Below are 21540 nucleotides of genomic sequence, written 5' to 3' on the forward strand. Positions count from 1 at the left end.
AAAGGAAACACAAAAATACCTTAAAGAATTGCAGGAAACCACAACCAGAGAGGTGAAGGAATTGAATAAAACCATCCAGGATCTAAAAATGGAAATAGAAACAAATCACAAAGGGAGACAACTCTGGAGATAGAAAACCTAGGAAAGAGATGCAAGCATCACCAACAGAATACAAGAGATAAAAGAGAGAATCTCAGGTGCAGAAGATACCATAGGAAACATTGACACAATAGTCAAAGAAAATGCAAAAAACTCCTCACTCTAAAACATCCAGGAAATCCAGGACACAATGAGAAGACCAAACCTACGGATAATAGGTATAGAAGAGAGTTAAGATTCCCAACTTAAAGGGCCAGTAAATGCCTTCAGCAAAATTATAGAAGAAAACTTCTCTAACCTAAAGAAAGTGATGTCCATAAAAATACAAGGTCTACAGAACTCCAAATAGATTGGACCACAAAAGAAATTCCTCCTGTCACATAATAGTCAAAACACCAAATGCACAAAACAAATAATGAATATTAAAAGCCATAGGGAAAGAGGTCAAGTAACATATAAAGGCAGGCCTATCAGACTTACACCAGACTTCTCACCAGAGACTGAAAGCTAGAAGATCCTGGGCAGAATTCATACAGTCCCTAAGAGAACACAAATACCAGCCCAGACTACTATACCCAGCAAAACTCTCAATTACTATAGATGAGTAAATCAAGATATTCATAACAAAACCAAATTTACACAATATCTTTCCACAAATCCAGCCCTAAAAGGATAATAAATGGAAAACGCCAACAATAGGAGGGAAACTACACCCTAGGAAAAAGTAAGAAGTTAATATTCTTCAACAAACCCAAAAGAAGATAAAACAAAAATAACATTGGAAATAGCAGAAAGCAACATCTCTTTTTTTTTTTTTGAACATTTTTTTTATTCGATATAATTTATTTACATTTCAAATGATTTCCCTTTTCTAGCCCCCCCACTCCCGAAAGTCCCGTAAGCCCCCTTCTCTTCCCCTGTCCTCCCACCCACCCCTTCCCACTTCCCTGTTCTGGTTTTGCCGAATACTGTTTCACTGAGTCTTTCCAGAACCAGGGGCCACTCCTCCTTTCTTCTTGTACCTCATTTGATGTGTGGATTATGTTTTGGGTATTCCAGTTTTCTAGGTTAATATCCACTTATTAGTGAGTGCATACCATGATTCACCTTTTGAGTCTGGGTTACCTCACTTAGTATGATATTCTCTAGCTCCATCCATTTGCCTAAGAATTTCATGAATTCATTGTTTCTAATGGCTGAATAGTACTCCATTGTGTAGATATACCACATTTTTTGCATCCACTCTTCTGTTGAGGGATACCTGGGTTCTTTCCAGCATCTGGCAATTATAAATAGGGCTGCTATGAACATAGTAGAGCATGTATCCTTATTACATGGTGGGGAGTCTTCTGGGTATATGCCCAAGAGTGGTATAGCAGGATCTTCTGGAAGTGAGGTGCCCATTTTTCGGAGGAACCGCCAGACTGATTTCCAGAGTGGTTGTACCAATTTGCAACCCCACCAGCAGTGGAGGAGTGTTCCTCTTTCTCCACACCCTCTCCAACACCTGCTGTCTCCTGAATTTTTAATCTTAGCCATTCTGACTGGTGTAAGATGAAATCTTAGGGTTGTTTTGATTTGCATTTCCCTAATGACTAATGAAGTTGAGCATTTTTTAAGATGCTTCTCCGCCATCCAAAGTTCTTCAGGTGAGAATTCTTTGTTTAACTCTGTACCCCATTTTTTAATAGGGTTGTTCGGTTTTCTGGAGTCTAACTTCTTGAGTTCTTTATATATATATTGGATATTAGCCCTCTATCTGATGTAGGATTGGTGAAGATCTTTTCCCAATTTGTTGGTTGCCGATTTGTCCTCTTGATGGTGTCCTTTGCCTTACAGAAACTTTGTAATTTTATGAGGTCCCATTTGTCAATTCTTGCTCTTAGAGCATACGCTATTGGTGTTCTGTTCAGAAACTTTCTCCCTGTACCGATATCCTCAAGGGTCTTCCCCAGTTTTTTTTCTATTAGCTTCAGAGTGTCTGGCTTTATGTGGAGGTCCTTGATCCATTTGGATTTGAGCTTAGTACAAGGAGATAAGGATGGATCAATTCGCATTCTTCTGCATGCTGCCCTCCAGTTGAACCAGCACCATTTGTTGAAAGGCTATCTTTTTTCCATTGGATGTTTTCAGCCTCTTTGTCAAGGATCAAGTGGCCATAGGTGTGTGGGTTCATTTCTGGATCTTCAATCCTGTTCCATTGATCCTCCTGCCTGTCACTGTACCAATACCATGAAGTTTTTAACACTATTGCTCTGTAGTATTGCTTGAGGTCAGGGATACTGATTCCCCCAGAATTTCTTTTGTTGCTGAGAATAGTTTTAGCTATCCTGGGTTTTTTGTTGTTCCAGATGAATTTGATAATTGCTCTTTCTAACTCTGTGAAGAATTGAGTTGGGATTTTGATGGGTATTGCATTGAATCTGTATAGTGCTTTAGGCAAAATGGCCATTTTAACTATATTGATTCTACCGATCCATGAGCATGGGAGGTTTTCCCATTTTTTGAGGTCTTCTTCCATTTCCTTCTTCAGAGTCTTGAAGTTCTTGTCATACAGATCTTTCACATGTTTGGTAAGAGTCACCCCAAGATACTTTATACTGTTTGTGGCTATTGTGAAGGGGGTCATTTCCCTAATTTCTTTCTCAGCCTGCTTAGCCTTTGAGTATAGGAAGGCCACTGATTTGCTTGAGTTGATTTTATAACCTGCCACTTTGCTGAAGTTGTTTATCAGCTGTAGGAGCTCTCTAGTGGAGTTCTTTGGGTCACTTAGGTAGACGATCATGTCGTCTGCAAATAATGATAGTTTGACTTCTTCCTTTCCAATTTGTATCCCTTTGACCTCCTTATGTTGTCGAATTGAAAGCAACATCTCTTAAAATCAATGGTCTCGATTCCCCAGTAAAAAGACATAGACTAACAGACTGGATACTTAAAAACAGGACCCAGCTTTTTTTTTTTTTTTTTTTTTTTTTTTTTTGGTTTTTTGGTTTTTTGGTTTTCTGGTTTTTTGGATTTGTTTTTTTTTTTTTTTTTTTGAGACAGGGTTTCTCTGTATAGTCCTGGCTGTCCTAGAACTCACTCTGTAGACCAGGCTGGCCTCGAACTCAGAAATCCGCCTGCCTCTGCCTCCCAGAGTGCTGGGATTACAGGCGTGCGCCACCACCGCCCGGCTAGGATCCAGCATTTTGCTGCATACAGGAAACACACCTCAGTGTCAAAGACAGACACTACCTCAGAGTAAAGGGCCCGAAAACAATTTTACAAGCAAATGGTCCCAAGAAACAAGCTGGAGTAGCCATCCTAGTATCACATAAAAACAACTTTCAACAAAAAGTTATCTAAAAAGGATAAGTAAGGACACTGCATACTTATCAAAGGAAAAATTTACCAAGAAGAACTCTGAATTCAGAACATGTATGCTCCAAATGCAAGGGCATCCACATTCATAAAAGAAACTCCACTAAAGCTCAAAAGCTGTGCCTCACGCAGTAACAGTGGGAGACTTCAACACCCCACTCTTATCAATGGGCAGATCATGGAAACACAGAGACACATTGAAGCTAACAGAATTTATGGACCCAAATGGATTTAACATACCTATAGAACATTTTATCCTAAAACAAAAGCATATACCTTCTTCACAGCACCTTATGGTACCTTCTCCAAAATTGACCATATAATCTGTCACAAAACAGGCCTCAACAGATACAAGAAGATCAAAATAATATTATGCATCCTAGCAGATCACTACTGACTAAGGCTAGTCTTCAATAGCAATAAAAACAGTAGAAAGCCCACATACACATGGAATCTGAACAACACCCTACTCAATGATAGCTTGGTCATAGAAGAAATAAATATGTTAAAGACTTTTTAGAATTTAATGAAAATGAAGGCACAGCATACCTATACTTCTGGGACAATGAAAACAGTGCTAAGAGGAAAACTCATAGCTCTGAGTGTCTCCAAAAAGACCTGGAGAGAGCATACACTACCAGCTCAACAGCACACCTGAAAGCTCTAGAACAAAAAGCAGCACCCAAGAGGAATAGATGGCAGGAAAGACTCAAACTAGGGGCTGAAGTCAACCAAGTAGAAACAAAAAACTATACAAAGAATCAACAAAACCATGAGCTGGTTCTTTGAGAAAATAAACAAGATAGATAAACCCTTAGCCAGACTAACCAGAATAGGGAGATATAACAACAGAAACTGAGGATATTTAAAAAAGAAGTCATCAGGTCCTACTATAAAAAGCCTATATTCAACAAAGTTGGAGAATCTGGGTGAAATGGACAATTTTCTGGACAGATACCAAATGCCAAAGTTTAATCAGGATCAGATAAACCATTTAAACAGTCCCATAACCCCTAAAGAAGTAGAAGCAGTCATTAAAAATCTTCCAACCAAAAAGAAAGCCCGGGACCAGATGACTTCAATGCAGAATTCTATTAGACCTTGAAAGAAGACCAAATACCAATACTCTTCAAACTATTCCACAAAGTAGAAATAGAAGGAAACCTACCCGGTTCATTCTATGAAGCCACAGTTACACTGAGTATTCTCCCTTGGAGATGAAATGGTTTCTGACTAATCAGGAACTTTTCATGATTTCCTTTTATAGGGGACTTCATAGGAGATTTTTTTATACTTCTATCATGTTTAATGTTCCAAATAGATTTTAAAAACTGGTTGAGTGCATATTACTTTTAACTTCAGAGGATGTCATGTATATTTAAGAGGCATTTAACTATTATAAAATATTTTGATGACTTAAAAATAAAAATTGAAAAAAAGCCTAAAAATAAAAAATCTATCATGTTGCTGATTTGTAGCTGCTGTGATTTCTAAGTCCCTCAAAAGTCTGTGTGATTTTGGGAAGTGGGCCCTTTAAGTGCTGAGGCCTGGGGAGACAGAGATCTTTGGGTCATTTTGATATTGGAGGGAGGTCATGCTCTCTCAGAAGCTTAGCTCCCTTCCTTTCACTTTTGCTTATTAGCCATAAAATAAGTGGCTCTATTCCTTCATGGCACCAGTACTAGCTAATTATAGACTGATACTTTCAAAATTATGAGCCAAGATGTTTGCGCTCAGCATGAGTTATCTCAGGTTTTTTGTTTGTTTTTAGTTGTTGTCAGAGAAAGCTCTGACTAATAAAACCACCATACCCACAGTTCTCCTGTTCCGATTCCTTCCATTTTAAAATTAATAAAATTAACTTCATTCATTTATGTACACTGGTGTTGCTTGTACATATGTCTGTGTGAGGGTGTCGGATCCTCTGGAGCTGGAGTCATAGACAGTGGTGAGTTGTCATGTAGGTACTGAGAATTGAACCCAATTCCTTTAGAAGGGCAGTCAGTACTCTTAACTGCTGAGACATCTCTCCAGCCCCATTCCCATTCTCTCTTTACCTTTGGTAATTACTCTCTAGTCACTAGTTCTAGTTCTGTGACATAACTATTCTAAGGATTTTATGTAAATGGAGTCATAGAGTTAGTAATTATTATTATTATTGGCTTTTTTCCACTCCTTGTAATTTCCTTAGAACTTTATTTAGGTTTTGTGTATCAGTCTTGCTCATTTTTGTAAGGCTTTATGACAGTTTATCACAGTCAGTCATTTGTTAAAGGATATCTGTATGGCTCTTTCTGAATATTGTAAACTTGTGAACACAAGTTTTATTTGTCTTATTGAAACACAGGATGGAAAGAGTGTGTGGTGATTGCATGTTTACTGTTAGTAGAAACTGACAGTTTCTGTGCCATTTTATATTTTATCAGCTTCATATTAATGAACCAGTTTCAGCATACTTGTGTGAGCATTTGGTATTATTAGTGTTTTAAGTAACTGATTACATAATAGGTGTAATAGGTATATTACATAGTGGCATCTTAATGTGACTTTAATAGCTGATAAATTTCTTAGGTACTGATGCCACCTCTATATATTCTTCAATGGATACAGTGTTACCCCCCCCCCTTCTTTTTTTGACAGTTTAGCTCTGGCTAGTCTAGAATTTGTTATGTAGATCCTGGACTATTTCATTATGACGTCTGTTTCTCTTGAAGATTTCCACTTTGACATGCAGATTATTCAGAATTGTATTGTTTATCTTCTTCATTAATGGATACGTTCCTTTTATCTGATGTATTAGTTTGGTAGTGTTTTTTGATGTTGGTGTTTTTGCTAAAATAAATACTTAAAGCTTAGGTAGTTTATAAAGAAAAGGTGTTTATGTCAGGCAGTGGTGGCGCACGCCTGTAATCCCAGCACTTTGGGAAGCAGAGGCAGGCGGATTTCTGAGTTCGAGGCCAGCCTGGTCTACAGAGTGAGTTCCAGAATAGCCAGGGCTATACAGAGAAAACCCTGTCTCAAAAAAAAAACAAATCTAACCCCTCCACCCCCCCAAAACAAAACAAAACAAAACAAAAAAACAAAAAAGAAAAAGTGTTTATTTAACCCTCAGTTTTAGAAGCTGAAAGAACAAATTTATGCATCTAGAGGTTTTTACTGTAGACTCCCATTGCCCATAACACATGGTAAATGACATGGTTAGGAGTGTGTGCCAGAGGACAACAAGATAGACTGTGAAGGCAGAAGGATCTATATACTAGGACCACTTGCTTTAGAAGACTTTATGGAAGCTTCATTGAGAACACATTAGAACTCCATTAATCTCTTGCAAGGGCTGCACATCTCTCATAATTACCTTCTACTGGGCTCTAACACTTATAGTTCCATTACCTTTTAGTACTTTCATATTAGAGACTAAGCCTCTTTGAACCCTTCAAAGATAAATTACTTTACCACATACTTTCTGCTACTGATTGCTAGTATGATTCTGTTGTCCAATTACTGTGTGATTCAGTTCATTAAAATTTGTTGAGTTTTGTTGTGGCTAAAGCTATGGTTTATCTTCCTCTCTGTTCCCTCGCACATGTTAAAGCATATATGTGTGTGTGTATGTGTGTGTGTGTGTATATATATATATATATATATATATATATTGATAATTGGGGGGCAGAGGATTCTATAAATGTTGATTTATTGTTTCCTCTTGGTTGAACATGTTGTGTAGGCCTTTGCCTGCCTGAGATCCTCTAGTTGTGTTCTTTTCACTTTTCAGGGTTTGTTTGTTTGTTTGTTTGTTTGTTGTGCTGAAGATTGAATCCAGGGCAAATAGCTATTCTGCACATGGTTGTTAGTTCTCAGCTTTGGTGGAGAGAGAGGTTTTCATTCTCTCTGCTATTTTTAATGCCCTATTCTGTGTCCTACTCTCCTGAAACAATATCTAGGAATTTTATTTTATTTAATAAAAGGATAGTACTCCTAAGTAGTAAAAGTTCTCATCTAGGTAGAAACCTGGGACTATTTCCCCAAAAGAACAGATACTCTAATGTCAGTTATTCATTAAATAACTTATTCTAACATGATTTCCAGTGCTCATACAAAACCCTTATATTTTTTAATGCTTTTATACAATAGAAATTTCTTAACTGACTTGCCTGATTAGGCCCCTCCCATTTCTGTTAATGAAGGGTATAACGTGATACCTTTGGTACAGTTTTGTTCCCATGAATTAAATCTGCTTATTGAAAGTTTCTCTTAAGAACCTTTATTTATTATATAAACAAATAGTGCTAAAAAGTTTATTTTGTGAAAACCAAATTGATTGCCTTAGGTTTATCAAAGAAAGTCACTAAAAATTCACTTGCTTTTGAATTAGTTGCTCTGTATGAAACCTTTAAATGTTTGGGGGAAGAATAGAAATAGAGACAGAAATAACTTTAATGTTTAGATCACCAGTAATTTGAAGTACTCTACTTTTCTACTTTACTAGAACTTACTTGTACATTGGGAAAAAAGACTTATGAAGGCTAAGTGTTTGCGGCTGTGTGTTAATTGTATTAGTTTATATATTTCTGCTCCAGTATTGTCTTAAATTACTTTAGCATTTTTAAATACATTGTGATAACTGGTAACCTACCTTTAATGTGACCTAACTGAAAATAACAGTAAAAGGATGACCCAAATTGCCTGAGACAATGAACAATCTTACTGTTACTAAGGGCCTGGAGGTTCAGAGGATGGTGTTTATTTGTTTGTTTTAAAATCAGTTCTGGTTCATTTCCAAGCAGCTGTCTTTCTACTTTCTGTCAGTTTCATCCTCCAGCTGATAAAATGGTTCCATTCTCATATTAGGTTTGCCTATGGGGGAAAAATCCTGAAATGGTTTCTTACTGTTTTTCAAGAGCCATTCACCTCTTCTCAGAAGGCTCTTTTCCTTTCATTTAATTGTCCTTAAAAGACTAATATGTGAATCTGACATCCTTGTGGGGCTTTGATTAAAATCCAGTTACTTGAAGCTAAAGTCAGTCTGCCAAGTTGCATTGCTAAAAATAACAATAGGTTCTAATATAAGGGTAATCCAAATATGCTCCAAATTGGAGACATTAAATTCTGGAATATACAGTTTGCCAGTATACAAATAATTATCTTTCCAAATATTCATGCTTGCTTTTCTGGAAAAAAATCGAGGCAGTTGTCAAATATCAAAATAAATTCCATTAAGCTTTTATAAATTAGTTGTGGAGTATAAGTGAGAAACCACAGTTCTTTAGGTATCTTTGAAAAACATCCCTGCTTTTAGTTTTCCAGTGTTTCAGAAAGCTGTTTGCTCATTGTATTATCTCTCCCTTCTGTCTGTCTGTCTGTCTGCCTGCCTGCCTGCCTGCCTGCCAGCCAGAGGTTGACAACCACATGTCTTCCTTAATAGCTCTCTACCTTATATCTAAGAATTAAAAAAAAAAAAAAAAAGGTTTCTCACTAAACCTAGATAGGCTGCTAGATGGGCTGGCATTAAATTCTGGAATGCTACCTCCTAGGACTTGTCTGTGCCCAACTCTGGGATTACAGTTGTGTGCAGCTACATCTGACATTTTGATAGGTTCTGGAGTATCAGATTCTTCCTCCTGTTTGCATAGCAGGCACATTACCAATTGAGCCATCTCCTTTGCTTTTATTCTATCTTAAATCACATCGTATGACAGTAATAATTTAGATTCTTTGTGTTTAAGTAATTTTAGACAGTCAAGTTGCAGTAGGTCAAGTTGCAGTAGGGCCTTTCCCCCTCCCCAGTTTCTCTGCTCATCTTTGTTTTTCTCATGATGGTTGTCGAACCCCTGGGGCCTTGTGTATTCTGGGCAAGAATACTACCACTGATCTACTAGATCCCTAGCTCACCAGTGTTCTGTATATGCCATGTTGTCTCTTTTTCTTCTTTTAAAAAGCATTTTTGTTGATTTAAGTGATTCCCTTACAAAGCTAAAACAATGTGTGACAGATTTTGAGGCTTTTGCAAATCCTTTGTATGTATTTACCTTGTTGACATGCTTAGGCAAAAGGATGTTGAATTCTGGATTAAAGTTAAATTTATGGATTAAAGTACTTACACATTGTTGAGAAAATAGACCTGGTAGTAAATACCCAAAACAAAGGCTGAATTTGCTTGCTTCATTAAGCATATCTGCTTTTATAAAACAGTCTCTCTGAAGAGAGCAGAGCGAGATCAAGTCTAAACTGAGTTTCAGGACAGTGTTTGCATATGTATATATAGTTGTTTTTTTTTTTTTTTTTAAATAATACATAAAGCACTCAGAAGGCAGAGGCAGGTGGATCTATGCATCACAGTCAGCCTAGTCTACGGAGTGAGTTCTAGGATAGCCAGGGCTACACAGAGAAACCCTGCCTCAAAATACAAAACAAACCAACAACAAACAAAAAAACACTCCACCCATAAGTAAGTAAGTAAGTAAATAAATAAATAAAATTTCTTCTTGAATGTAGTAGAATTTGCTTATAAAATTTATAAGCTTTCCTTGGTATTAATATTATAGGAAGACTTTAATAACTAATTCTGTTATATTTTGTTATTTTTCATATAGTTTCATCATTGTATTTTATTATCTTCAGACTTATTTATAAAGTTGTTTGTTACTATTCTCTTTGACTGTTTGCAGTATACAGTTGCGGTTACTGGTATCTGCATGTACTTCTTTGTTTTATTGATTAATATTTCCAGAATTGTCATTTTAATTAGAGAGGAGACTACAGATAGGAGACTCCTGAGTGTTAAGCACTCTTCTACCACTGGGCTATGGCTGGCAGCCCCAACTTTTAACTAAACATCTCCTTCATAAATTCCTTTGCCAGTTACATGAAAGTTTAAAATAATTTTTAAGCCAGTTTATAAAGTAATGGGCTTCATTATTCCAATTTAAATATTTATTTTATTTTTAATATTTTAAATTTATTTGTTGTGTGTGTAAGAGAGAGAAAAGGAGAGAGAGGGAGGGAGAGAGAGAGGAGAGATGGAGTTGCAAGGGGTTGCTAGTTGCCTGAGGTGGGGAGTTGGAACCAAATCTCAGTTCTTTGGAAGAGCAGGAAGTACTTTTAACAGGTGAGCCATTGCGCCTGCCCTTATTACTTCATTTTTCATACACATGTATCAGTTATAATTGGTTCTCAGTCCAGAGTACAATATAAAAGGCATGAGTCTTTTCTGAGATAGGAGATGTTGTCTGGACTAGCCTCAGAGTCGTGATGCTGCTACCTCAGCCTCCAGCTGCTGAACTTATGAGCGAAAACTTTCGTTAACCTCATATTGATGATTTTTATGTGTTCCATATATATTCTTTTGTTTGGAAGTAATACTTTATATATGCCTATTATATCTCACTAATGCAATGTTATTAAATAACCTTGATGCCTTTGTCTCCTTGACTGTTTTGTTATTGATATAAGTATGTTAAAAATTATCCCTTACTATAATGGATTTGTTATTTTCTCCTGTAGTTATACCAATATATTTTAATTTTATATGTTATAACTTATATGGGAGGAAAAAGTGTTCAGAAAGCATTTATGTTATTTATTATATACAAGTTTGATTTTATCCACTTTAAGAAGCATGGTCACTTGTTTGTATAGTAAATTTCATTGCTAATGTTGGTTTAAATGTAAGTTAGTTTATATAATACTAAATGGGAACAGGTGCTTTTTAAAAATTAGTACTTGTGTTAGCATTTTTCATATTACTTTTAACTTTTTGATATTCTTAGATTTTTTTTCCTCTTTATAGTATTGGGTATTGAGCTCAAAGCTGTGCATAGTAGATGTATACTACTGAACTACATACAGTCCCAGGCAGACCCTGTCTCCTATTTTGTATATTAGTTTTGACACAGGGTCTACTCTGTAGCTCATTCTAGCTTCAAACTTAGTATGTAGCCAAGGCTGGCCTCAGACTTAGTATGTAGCCAGGGCTGGCCTCAGACTCAGGAAAGTCCTCTTGCCTCAGCCTTTTGAGTGTTAGGTTTGCTGGTACGATTCATAATTCCTGGCTCGTAGATGTTTAAGCATGTCTTTTTTGGACAAGCATGTAGACAATTACACTTCAGCAACATTAAACATTTTCTATGTGTTACAGTACTGACGCTGCTGAAAAATGGCTGAAGAAGTGGTGGTGGTGGCCAAATTTGATTATGTGGCACAGCAGGAACAAGAGCTGGATATCAAGAAGAATGAGAGATTATGGCTCCTGGATGACTCTAAATCCTGGTGGCGAGTTCGAAATTCCATGAATAAAACAGGTTTTGTCCCTTCTAACTATGTGGAAAGAAAAAATAGTGCTCGGAAAGCATCTATTGTCAAAAACCTGAAGGATACCTTAGGTAAGTTGTTTCATATCGAAGGAGAAGCAACAACTTTTGTTTTAGATGGGCTTTAGAGCTTAGTTCTTTGAACACAATCCGTATAGCAGTGTGCAAAGTTGTTTTATCTAGGCAGTGTAAGTTGAATTCCTAACAGCTGTTTAAGAGGCTAGTGAAGATCATGTTAGCTGTTTGTATAGATCTAGGCCCACATTCAAATGGTACTAATGAGCAGAACTAACTTTGACCTTCTTCTAGTGTGTATGAGTACAGTGTTGCTCTTGTCAGACACACCAGAAGAGGGCATCGGATCCCATTACAGATGGTTGTGAGCCACCATGTGGTTGCTGGGAATTGAACTCAGGACCTCTGGAAGAGCAGTCAGTCCTCTTAACTGCTGAGCCATCTTTCCAGCCCAACTTTGACCTCCTTTCCTTACAACACCTCCTGTGGAGTTTTGATGTGCAGTAAATTTGCCTCTAATTGAGAAAGGGAAAAATGCATGAATCCTTGGCATCCTGGTAACTTATGTTACATGGCATATTACTGAACTTTTTCAACATGCTAATGAATCTCACTTAAAAAGCAAATCATTTTATTTCATTCTGACTGAAAATAGTTTTACACCAGTAGATTATTGCTGTATATTCACATCTATAGGACTGGTCACTTTCCTATTTTGTTGAGATCTTGCTTTCTCTAACTCTGTATTTTTGGTTGAAATTTTTGCTGGCCTTTATTAAGGCCAGAGATTGGGGAATCTATTTCACTCTGGCCTTGGTTAAACTGAAGAAGGAAGTATGTAGGATGAAGACTGACCTCCTCCCTTTTCTTAATTTAACTTTCCTTAATGGACAGGAAGGAATTGGGAGGGACAGAAATTTAATTGTGATGTTCAAGGAGACAGACATGCTATTGCCTAATAATTCTTTGCCTGTTTGTAAAAAATGAGGGAAACTTTGTGTGTGTACAGTTTGGGACAAAATGCACCATTACTGACATATTATTATTAAATAGTATTTAAAATTATTAATTCACAGTTAGTAGTGTAGTATTTTAATAACTATTGGCAATAATAAGGTAAATGTTTCTTCTCTTAAACTGTTCTAAGCAACAAAAGCTAAAATATAGTATAAAGAACTTCCTGAAGTATCGGATTTTCAGTTTCTACACTGACATTTCTGGTATACTCAACATATTTTAATATCTGCAGTTAATATGACATTTGACAGACTAGTTAACTTCTTGTCTCTTAATTTTGGGAAACATCAGTTAACTGTACGTATAATATTACAGTTATAGTTGTCTCCATTCCCCAGAGTTTGGAAATACTGTATTAAATTATTAGTCACATCTAAATGATATGAATCTAGGTTTTGTATCAAAATATCTAACTTTCCCTTTTCCCAGAATTTCTGCACCCCATTTTGATACCTTAAGTCTCATATAATGTAATGACTTTGTTTCACAATGACTGTGTTAGCAGAGACATTGTTTGGAAGTAAAGGAAAAGGAGGAAGTGTAGGAAATGAAGAATGTATGTATTCATTTTTAATGATTAGAAACATACTACTAGCTTTAATGTGTTCTGTTACAATGAGTGAATTAACACTCATGTTTTTGCTGATGCCATGAGTTACTTGTTCCACGGGTTATTTTATGGCTTACGAGGAAACAGTATTGGAAAAAGAGAAGCCTCAGTTTTGAAAACTTTTCTATTGCTTGGGTGTGGGCCAGGTCACATGGATTGGGTGTGGGAAGTTTCAGTGTTACAGAACAGACCAGGAAGCTCACTGAAAATTATCCCGGAGCTGTGTCAACAAACTTTGAAAAGAGAACACAGAATTTTTATTTAAAATGGATTGGTTAAACATCTTTAAAGATTTTTTCAGTAAGTTATTTTGTTTATTAAGTCTGTAGTTTTCTTGGTACAGATTTTGAATTGGATTTTATTTTCTTTGTGAATTAAGAGGGAAGCTTTATGGAAAGAGCTCAGAGGGTACTTTATGCTGTTTGTGAAATATAAGGTAAATGACTAGTGATATTTTCACTGCTATTAGTTTGGTCTGGTAAATTATTTAAAGGTGTTTCATTGTGAATGCTTAGTAAATAGGGAGAGATATACATGATTTGGATGTCAAGTAGAAAGTTGTAGTTCAATAGCTCAACCACGCACAGGCATTTTGAAGTTAAAGTAAGTCAGTTGTGCACAAAGTTGTTTACTCTCAACCTTTGAAGTAACATGATGGGGTTTTTTGTTTGTTTTATTTTGGTTTGGGTTTTTTTTATTGTTTTGTTTACTAGATTTTACTTAAGCTTTATTGGAATAATGTCAATTTTTCCAATTTAATAAGAGTCTAGTAAACTACAAGTATTGATTTACAAGTAAAATACTGTGCTAACTTGGCTTTATTGGTAGCAAGTTTATAATAAGTGTGTGCTTGATTGTATCTCTTTGAATATTTGCTAAGTGTCTTTACAAAAGTGAAGAGAGAAATTATTCTGGAAGTCTCTTATATTCAAGCCTAAGGAAACAGTGATCTAAAGAGAGATTCCAAGAGAAAGGGCAGAGCAAAGGAGTAAGCACAGTTGGAAGAGAATGTGGTCATTGTAATGTGTGGGCTTTTGTTTGCTTGTAGCTTTGATGGCCGTCTGGTGCCTGCATTCTCCCTTCTTACTCCTATTTACTTTTTAGAGAACAAATACATTTTTAGATCTTGGAGACTCCAGTTTAAAAGCTAATTTTCTTTGATGTGTGTGTGTGTGTGTGTGTGTGTGTGTGTGTGTGTGTGTGTGTGTGTGTGTGTACATGTTATAGAGGCCAGAGACTAACCTCAGGTGCCATCCTCAGGAACACCATCCTTTTCTTTCCAGGGAGACAAGTTCTCTCATTGGTCTGGAGCGCATAATTGGGCTGCCAAAACACCCCAGCAATTTCTGTCTTTGCTTCCTCACCCAGGGATTATAAAAATGAGTTAACATACTTGGCATTTTTTACCTGGGTTCTGGGTAAAAAGTGAGGTTCTTGTGCTCGTGGGGTAAGTAGTTATCAACCGAGGCTTCCCCTCAGCTCTTTATTCATTAATTTATGAGCACATATTTATAGAGAGTCTAATGCAAGCTGTATAAAAATCAGCTCGATGGTTTGGCAAGATTGCTTAGCACTTGTCATCAAGCCTGACAACCCATATGAAGGAAAGAACTGATTCCTAAAAATCGTGCTCTTACTTCAACATATACATGTTCACATATATGCATATAAACATACCAACATAAATGAACAAATAATGTAATAAAATCATTTTTTAAAAATTTATGTGAAATATTAACTCTTGCAGAATCTGGTAGGGAGTTAGATGATAGTAATTATTTATTAATAATGTAGGTAGGTATGGTCATAAGTGTTTTTGTTTTTGTTTTTTTGTTTTTCCTTTTTTCCTGAGACAGGGTTACTCAGTGTGGCCCTGGGTGTCCTAGAACTCGCTGGCCTCAAACTCACAGAGATCTGCCTGTCTTTGCTTCCCTGGTACTGGGATTAAAGGCATGCACCACCATGCTTTGGCACAAATGGTAATTATTAATAAATCAGGAATTATATTAAAAGATGACATACATATAAAGCATATGTTATTAGACAGTGACTCAGTATATCAACTTATAAATAGAGTGACAAAGTTGTTCTCTTACTTACTGGCTTTTAGGAATTTAACACTTAATCCTAATTGTATCTGTAGTCCAAGGGTTAAGATTTTAGTTTTGTAGGCAAAATACTGCTTTCTTCAATCCCTATAACACTGATGTTTATTTTGCTAGGAACCTTGTCAGAGTAGTTACAGGTTATTTATTCACCTAATTTCTGAATGGACTTGAAAAATATAGAAAACAGGGTTATATGTTCTTCATTTGATAGGATACTTTGAAAACAAAAATTACAATATATGTCTTCTAGGTAAAACAATTATAATCTGATTTACTTCATGTAGATGAACAGATTAAGTACAAAATAGTCTGTAATGAGTAGAATAGTTATATATTTGTATTTATAATAAATTAGTTCTCTCAGATAAACTATGTATTAGCCTTGTAGTCTTAATACATAGCTAAACTTTTTTTTTAACTTCCTGTTTGGGAAAAATCAACAGTTGGGCAAGACTAGATGATCCTGGAAAGTACCTTCAAGCTCTACAAGTCTTACAGTCTTGGCATACAAATAAATGGTCTTATGTGTGTCATGGGAATCGGGGGAAGTCCAGAAGGGAGAAACAGGTTTTGAAGAAGTGAGAAGAGAAGAACAGAGTGAGATGATAATTCAGGGAGGAATTAGAAGCAGCAGTACTTCTCTGAACCCATTCTGTTGAGTATTTACTTAGTGATTAAATGAAAGAAAGCTGGTATTGGAAGCAAAACATATTTAAAAAATTGAAAAGATTGATAAAAATCAGCCTGGGAATGTTTGACACAGGAAAAAATTCAGTAAGAGCTGCTGTGGTTGTGTAGGTGCAAAAATCCATGGTGGCCTTGATTCAAGTCTTATTTGAATTGCCCGGGTGAGGGCCTGCAGCGGCTTTCTTAGATATATTTTAGCCAGCTAAACATGGCAGTTTGTCCACTTGGTATCTGATGCTTTCAGACTCTGACATTAAGTTTATTAGGGATTTGAAAGCAGTTTATATAAGGAAGAGTTATTGGTACAAAGATTTGCTTGAGAAAGAATAACACTATTATATACAGATTGAGTTAAAAATTCTTTTTCTTTAAGGTTTCACTTTGTAGATCAGGTTGGCCTCAAATTCAGAAATCTGCCTGCTTCTGCTTCTGGAGTACTGAGATTAAAGGAGTTTACCACCATATTCAGTTGGTTCTTCAAAGCTTTTGAGGAAGATACAATGTATTGTTCTTGTTAAATTCATTGCTGTTGGAGCTTAGAGAGATGGCTCAGTGGGTGAAACCACTGATTGATCTTCCAGAGGTCCTGGATTCCATTCTTAGCACCCACATGGTGACTCACAACCTTTTATAACTAATCCCATGGTATCTTAGTCAAGGTTTCTAGTTATAGACATTTTCTTTAGGATTAAAAGTTATTTGGAAGCTATTCTTTATCTTCAGTTCAAAGTTTAAAATATTTTATTTCACTGTACTGTTTATATGTCTGCTCCATATATAGTTTTCAACATTATATGCAAAAGATTAGTGAAACACTAACCCTCCTCATTGAAAGATATGCCTTATATTTGGTTTAAAAACAAAATAAAACAAAAAACAGAAAAAAAACCCTATTATGCAGTTACTTGTGAAGTACAAGATCCCAGGAAGTTTTAACAAGAAGTGCTTCAAATGTCCTTGGGGTGGGGTGGGAAGGGAAATTGATTTCACCATAGGAATACTATCACTGATGAGAAAGGATTTATTTTTCTCTTTCTTTCTCTATGTCCCCCCATCTTAATTCCTCTATTACTGCTTCCTTTGTGTTTCATTCTTATAATATGTGCGTTTTTTTAAATCTGTTTCCTTTTGTAGTTTTTTAGGTTTTCCTTGGAAACTACCCTGGAAATTACAATTAACATTTTGTTTTTAACAAGTTTAATAAATTAATCCCAATGTGGTTTGAATGGTATAAATAACTACTCCTTTAAATCATTATATATTATCTCTTTATCCACTGATTTATTTCTTGTCTGTTTTTAAAATATATTTTTGAGCTTATAATTACATTTCCACCTTCACTTTCTTCCCTCTAACACCTTCCAAGCACCCTTGCTCTGCATCCCCCTTGAAATACATGGTTTCTTTTTCTTTAATTGTTCGTGGTGTTCGTGTGTGTGTGTGTGTGTGTGTGTGAGTGTGAGCGTGAGCGTGCATACGCGCACGCACGCAAGTTCCTAAATATATAATGCAAGCTGCTCATTCTGTATAATGTTACTTCTATGTATACTCCTAGGGCTAGCCATTTGACATTGGGTAACTAACCATGTGCTTTCCCTTGTAGAAGACTTCTGCTCTTAGCATTCCTTAGTTGCCTGTATGTAGTTCTTTAACTAGGGTTGAGGCTTTCTGAGCTTTCCTAAGTTCATGTTAGAGTGTCTCTATTGGTGGTATTCTTGTTTCTTTCTTTGTATAACTTAAGATTTTTTTTTTTCTGGCTGATGTCTTATTTATTTCCATCTGGGTGACTATTTTTTACATTCCTTAAAAAGCACAAGTTTATTTGTGATTAATTAAGAATGTCTTAATTTCTTTATCTTTGAGGAACTGTTTGATATTTTTTGTAAAGTATTTATTCTTATTCATATGGCTAATGAAATATGTTTCATAGCTAGTATTTTGACATTGTTTTTTTAAATATACAGAACCAAAAGAAAATGGGTAATGGAAATCTTCATTTTTATAGTTTGGCTGTATGCTTGTATACTCTTTTAATATTTGGCCAAGGCATTACGATTATCTCAGCTTTCATTTTCTATCTACTGCTTTTACTATGGGTCTTACTTCTGTTCAACTCTGCATTGAAGCATGTTAATCTGTCTGTTTGAAAAACTTGTGATAGATACTGAATCAGTCCGATTCCCTTTAAGGTGTAAGCCTCAAAGATAAGAACTCAAAAGTTCTTGGGGAGCTAGCTTTTATAGTATCCTGTTCAGATCCCCAGGGCTTACTGAAAGCCCTCAGCCATTGACCTAACCCTGCAGCCACCTTTTCTAAGAGCAGTGAAATCAGTCAGTGCCCCCTTAGTAAGTAAGCCTTATCCTTCCTCAGCAGAAGTAATCTCTTGAGAACCAGAGTTTCAAGCAATAAAGAGTCCCTATTGCAGATCCAACACTGGAATAATGACCATGAAAACCTCACCTTGACTAGGATGGCTTCATTGTGTATACCTTCCATCTCTCGCCCCAGTTATTTCTTTAGCTTACGATTTAAAGCTTGTCAGTGTCCTAGGCTGAGATGCATGCTATCTTCCAGTCATTGCCATGCTATTTGAAATTCTTCCCTGCTTTTCCATCATTACTCTCCTGTTTGATATCTAGGGCTCTTGGCCCAACCAACATAATTTGTTGCATTCTACACCTGAATCAGGCCTTTTCAAAACTCCAGTTATAATTGTAGTTTTAATATATCAAGTAGTTTTAATATATCATGGTAGAGAGAGTGAAAGATTCTAAGTAGGAGTATAGGGTTGATGGGATGGCTCTGTGTAGAGGCATTTGCTGCCGAGCCTGGTGACCTAAGTTTGATCCTGAGGACTCACATAGAAGGAGAGAACCAAATCCTGAAAGTTTCTCTCCAAACTCCACATATGGAGCTGGTTATGTGTGTGACAATAACCCTCCAAAATAGATAAACACACCTTTTTAAAAAAGGGGACATACAAGCAAGAGTTGAAGTTGAAAAGAAAAGTAGAAAGATAATTATAAAAGAATGATGGAATCTTACAAGAATGGCTTGAGCTCAAGTCTCTGAAACTCACACGGTAGGAAAGAACACGCTCTCAGAAGTTTTTTGCCTGTGCGTGCTAGGCTGAGTAAATATATACATAAGGAAGTGTAAAGCTTACTAAAAGAGTAGCAGAGTAAAATAACTGTAGTATTGAAGATATTTGTGGGTTTCTTTTAGATAATTGATGAGTCTAAGTAAGAAAAAAACAAGGAGAATATGGAGTCTCAGGAGAAAGGATGGTTATTAAGAACCCTGAAGAAGCAGAATTTGGGGCCTTGCCTAAGACTGAGAGTAATATGGTAGCATTTTTTTTTTAAGAATATAGAAAAAAAATTAAATAGTTTACAAAGTCCCAGTTTTTCAAAAGTAAAGAAGCAAAATATCAGATAATACATTGAGAAATGAGCAGCCCTGAAAACGCTTGGTTGCACTTGAAGTATACATTTCTGATATTGGTTCATTTTCTCAGTTCTTTCAATAAAAACACATTAAACATTTTCTATGTAATAAGTGCCCTTCAAGCTCCCAGGGATTTTATCTATGAGCAAAATGAAAAATCCTTGTTTCCTTTCAGGAGGTTATATGTGAAATGAGTAAATAATATTTTAAAATAAGCAGATCTGTAGAGTGATCTGACTATGGAAACTAAGAAATTAGTAAATGTGATTACCCAGATATAATTTTATAAGTACATCATAGCAAATCGTTTTTCATTTTTATACAGCTAATTATAAAATCTAGGTTAATAAACTAAAATGTCAAAGTGTGGAATTACTAGAGTGTATGTCTTCTTAGTTGTAGCTATGAAAGAAACAATATTAATACTTAAGAGAAAATTCAACATGGCAACTTTATTATTGTGCAGTTATTTCTTGGCTTTGGCAGGAGGAAAGAAGATAAACTTAATAGTTTATTTGGCTTGGTTATGGAAGAACAACTTTTATTTCATCTCCCAAAAGATGATTCCATCATGTCACAGTCTGTTTGCTACATTTAGAGGTGTGGTTGAGGCAAGTGTATCAAGTTGAAGCTATAGTCTTATGGCCTCCTCTTTATTTAAACAGGCATTGGAAAAGTGAAAAGAAAACCCAGTGTTCCAGATACTGCATCTCCTGCTGATGATAGCTTTGTTGATCCAGGAGAACGTCTCTATGACCTTAACATGCCTGCTTTTGTGAAATTTAACTACATGGCTGAGAGAGAGGATGAACTGTCATTGATAAAAGGGACCAAGGTGATCGTCATGGAGAAATGCAGTGATGGATGGTGGCGCGGCAGCTACAACGGACAAATTGGATGGTTTCCTTCAAACTATGTAACTGAAGAAGGTGACAGTCCTTTGGGTGATCATGTAGGTTCTCTGTCAGAGAAATTAGCAGCAGTTGTCAATAACCTAAATACGGGTCAAGTATTGCATGTTGTACAGGCTCTTTACCCGTTCAGCTCATCCAATGATGAAGAACTCAATTTTGAGAAAGGTGATGTAATGGATGTTATTGAAAAGCCGGAAAATGACCCAGAGTGGTGGAAATGCAGGAAAATCAATGGCATGGTTGGCCTGGTGCCAAAAAACTACGTTACCATTATGCAGAATAATCCATTAACCTCGGGTTTGGAACCATCGCCTCCACAATGTGATTACATTAGGCCTTCACTCACTGGGAAGTTTGCTGGCAATCCTTGGTATTACGGCAAAGTCACTAGGCACCAGGCAGAAATGGCATTAAATGAAAGAGGGCATGAAGGAGACTTCCTCATTCGTGACAGTGAATCTTCGGTAAGTCCATTTTCAAAAGAAAATGAAACTAGAGCTCCATACATTAGTAAATAAGGTGGAAAGGTTGAATGGCTGGCTTCCTTAGACCTAACTAGTGTGGATCCAGGAGGACGTGATCACACCGCTCTTTGCAGTGTACCTGTTTTGAATAAGATAACTGTGTTGTATTAATAGACTTTCTTAAGTTGTATCAAACTTGCATTTCTGGAATATTTCTATTCCATTAAACTTAAAAATGAAGCAGACTGAGCATTGGTTTCTTTCCAGAGAGTAGGGTAATACAAATTAACTGCTACTAAATGTAAGAGATAATAAAGCAGTCATTGTAGTTCTTGCAGGAATTCTCTAGCTATAAAAAATTATTTTCATTATAAATTAGTTGTTTGATTAAAATTTCTCTCTTTTTTTGAAAAATAACACAATGACCCACTATATAGCCCTGGCTGCCATGAAACTCACCGTGCCTTGAACTCACAGATATAGCATACCTGGCTTAAAATAGTTTTTAATTCA

General features: G+C 36.1%; 2 protein-coding genes across 4 annotated transcripts in view; one reads left to right on the forward strand and one right to left on the reverse strand.

The window, feature by feature from the left end:
* Positions 1-21540, reverse strand: part of Stag1 (stromal antigen 1) — a 757688-nt gene that overhangs the window by 470792 nt on the left and 265356 nt on the right. The gene's annotated exons all lie outside the window — the stretch shown is intronic.
* Positions 1-21540, forward strand: part of Nck1 (NCK adaptor protein 1) — a 55798-nt gene that overhangs the window by 31623 nt on the left and 2635 nt on the right. For 2 of the 3 annotated variants that reach the window (XM_052187543.1, XM_052187544.1), the window contains exons 2-3: positions 11594-11837; positions 20315-21027. In XM_052187543.1, the coding sequence (XP_052043503.1) occupies positions 11612-11837; positions 20315-21027 (939 nt within the window). In that variant the 5' untranslated portion in view covers positions 11594-11611. Of the gene's footprint in view, positions 1-11593; positions 11838-13591; positions 13708-20314; positions 21028-21540 lie in introns of those variants that run through there. The other variant, XM_052187545.1, reaches the window with a different exon arrangement.

The sequence above is a fragment of the Apodemus sylvaticus genome, chromosome 7, assembly GCF_947179515.1.
Source record: "Apodemus sylvaticus chromosome 7, mApoSyl1.1, whole genome shotgun sequence".
In the NCBI taxonomy this organism is placed as follows: domain Eukaryota; kingdom Metazoa; phylum Chordata; class Mammalia; order Rodentia; family Muridae; genus Apodemus; species Apodemus sylvaticus.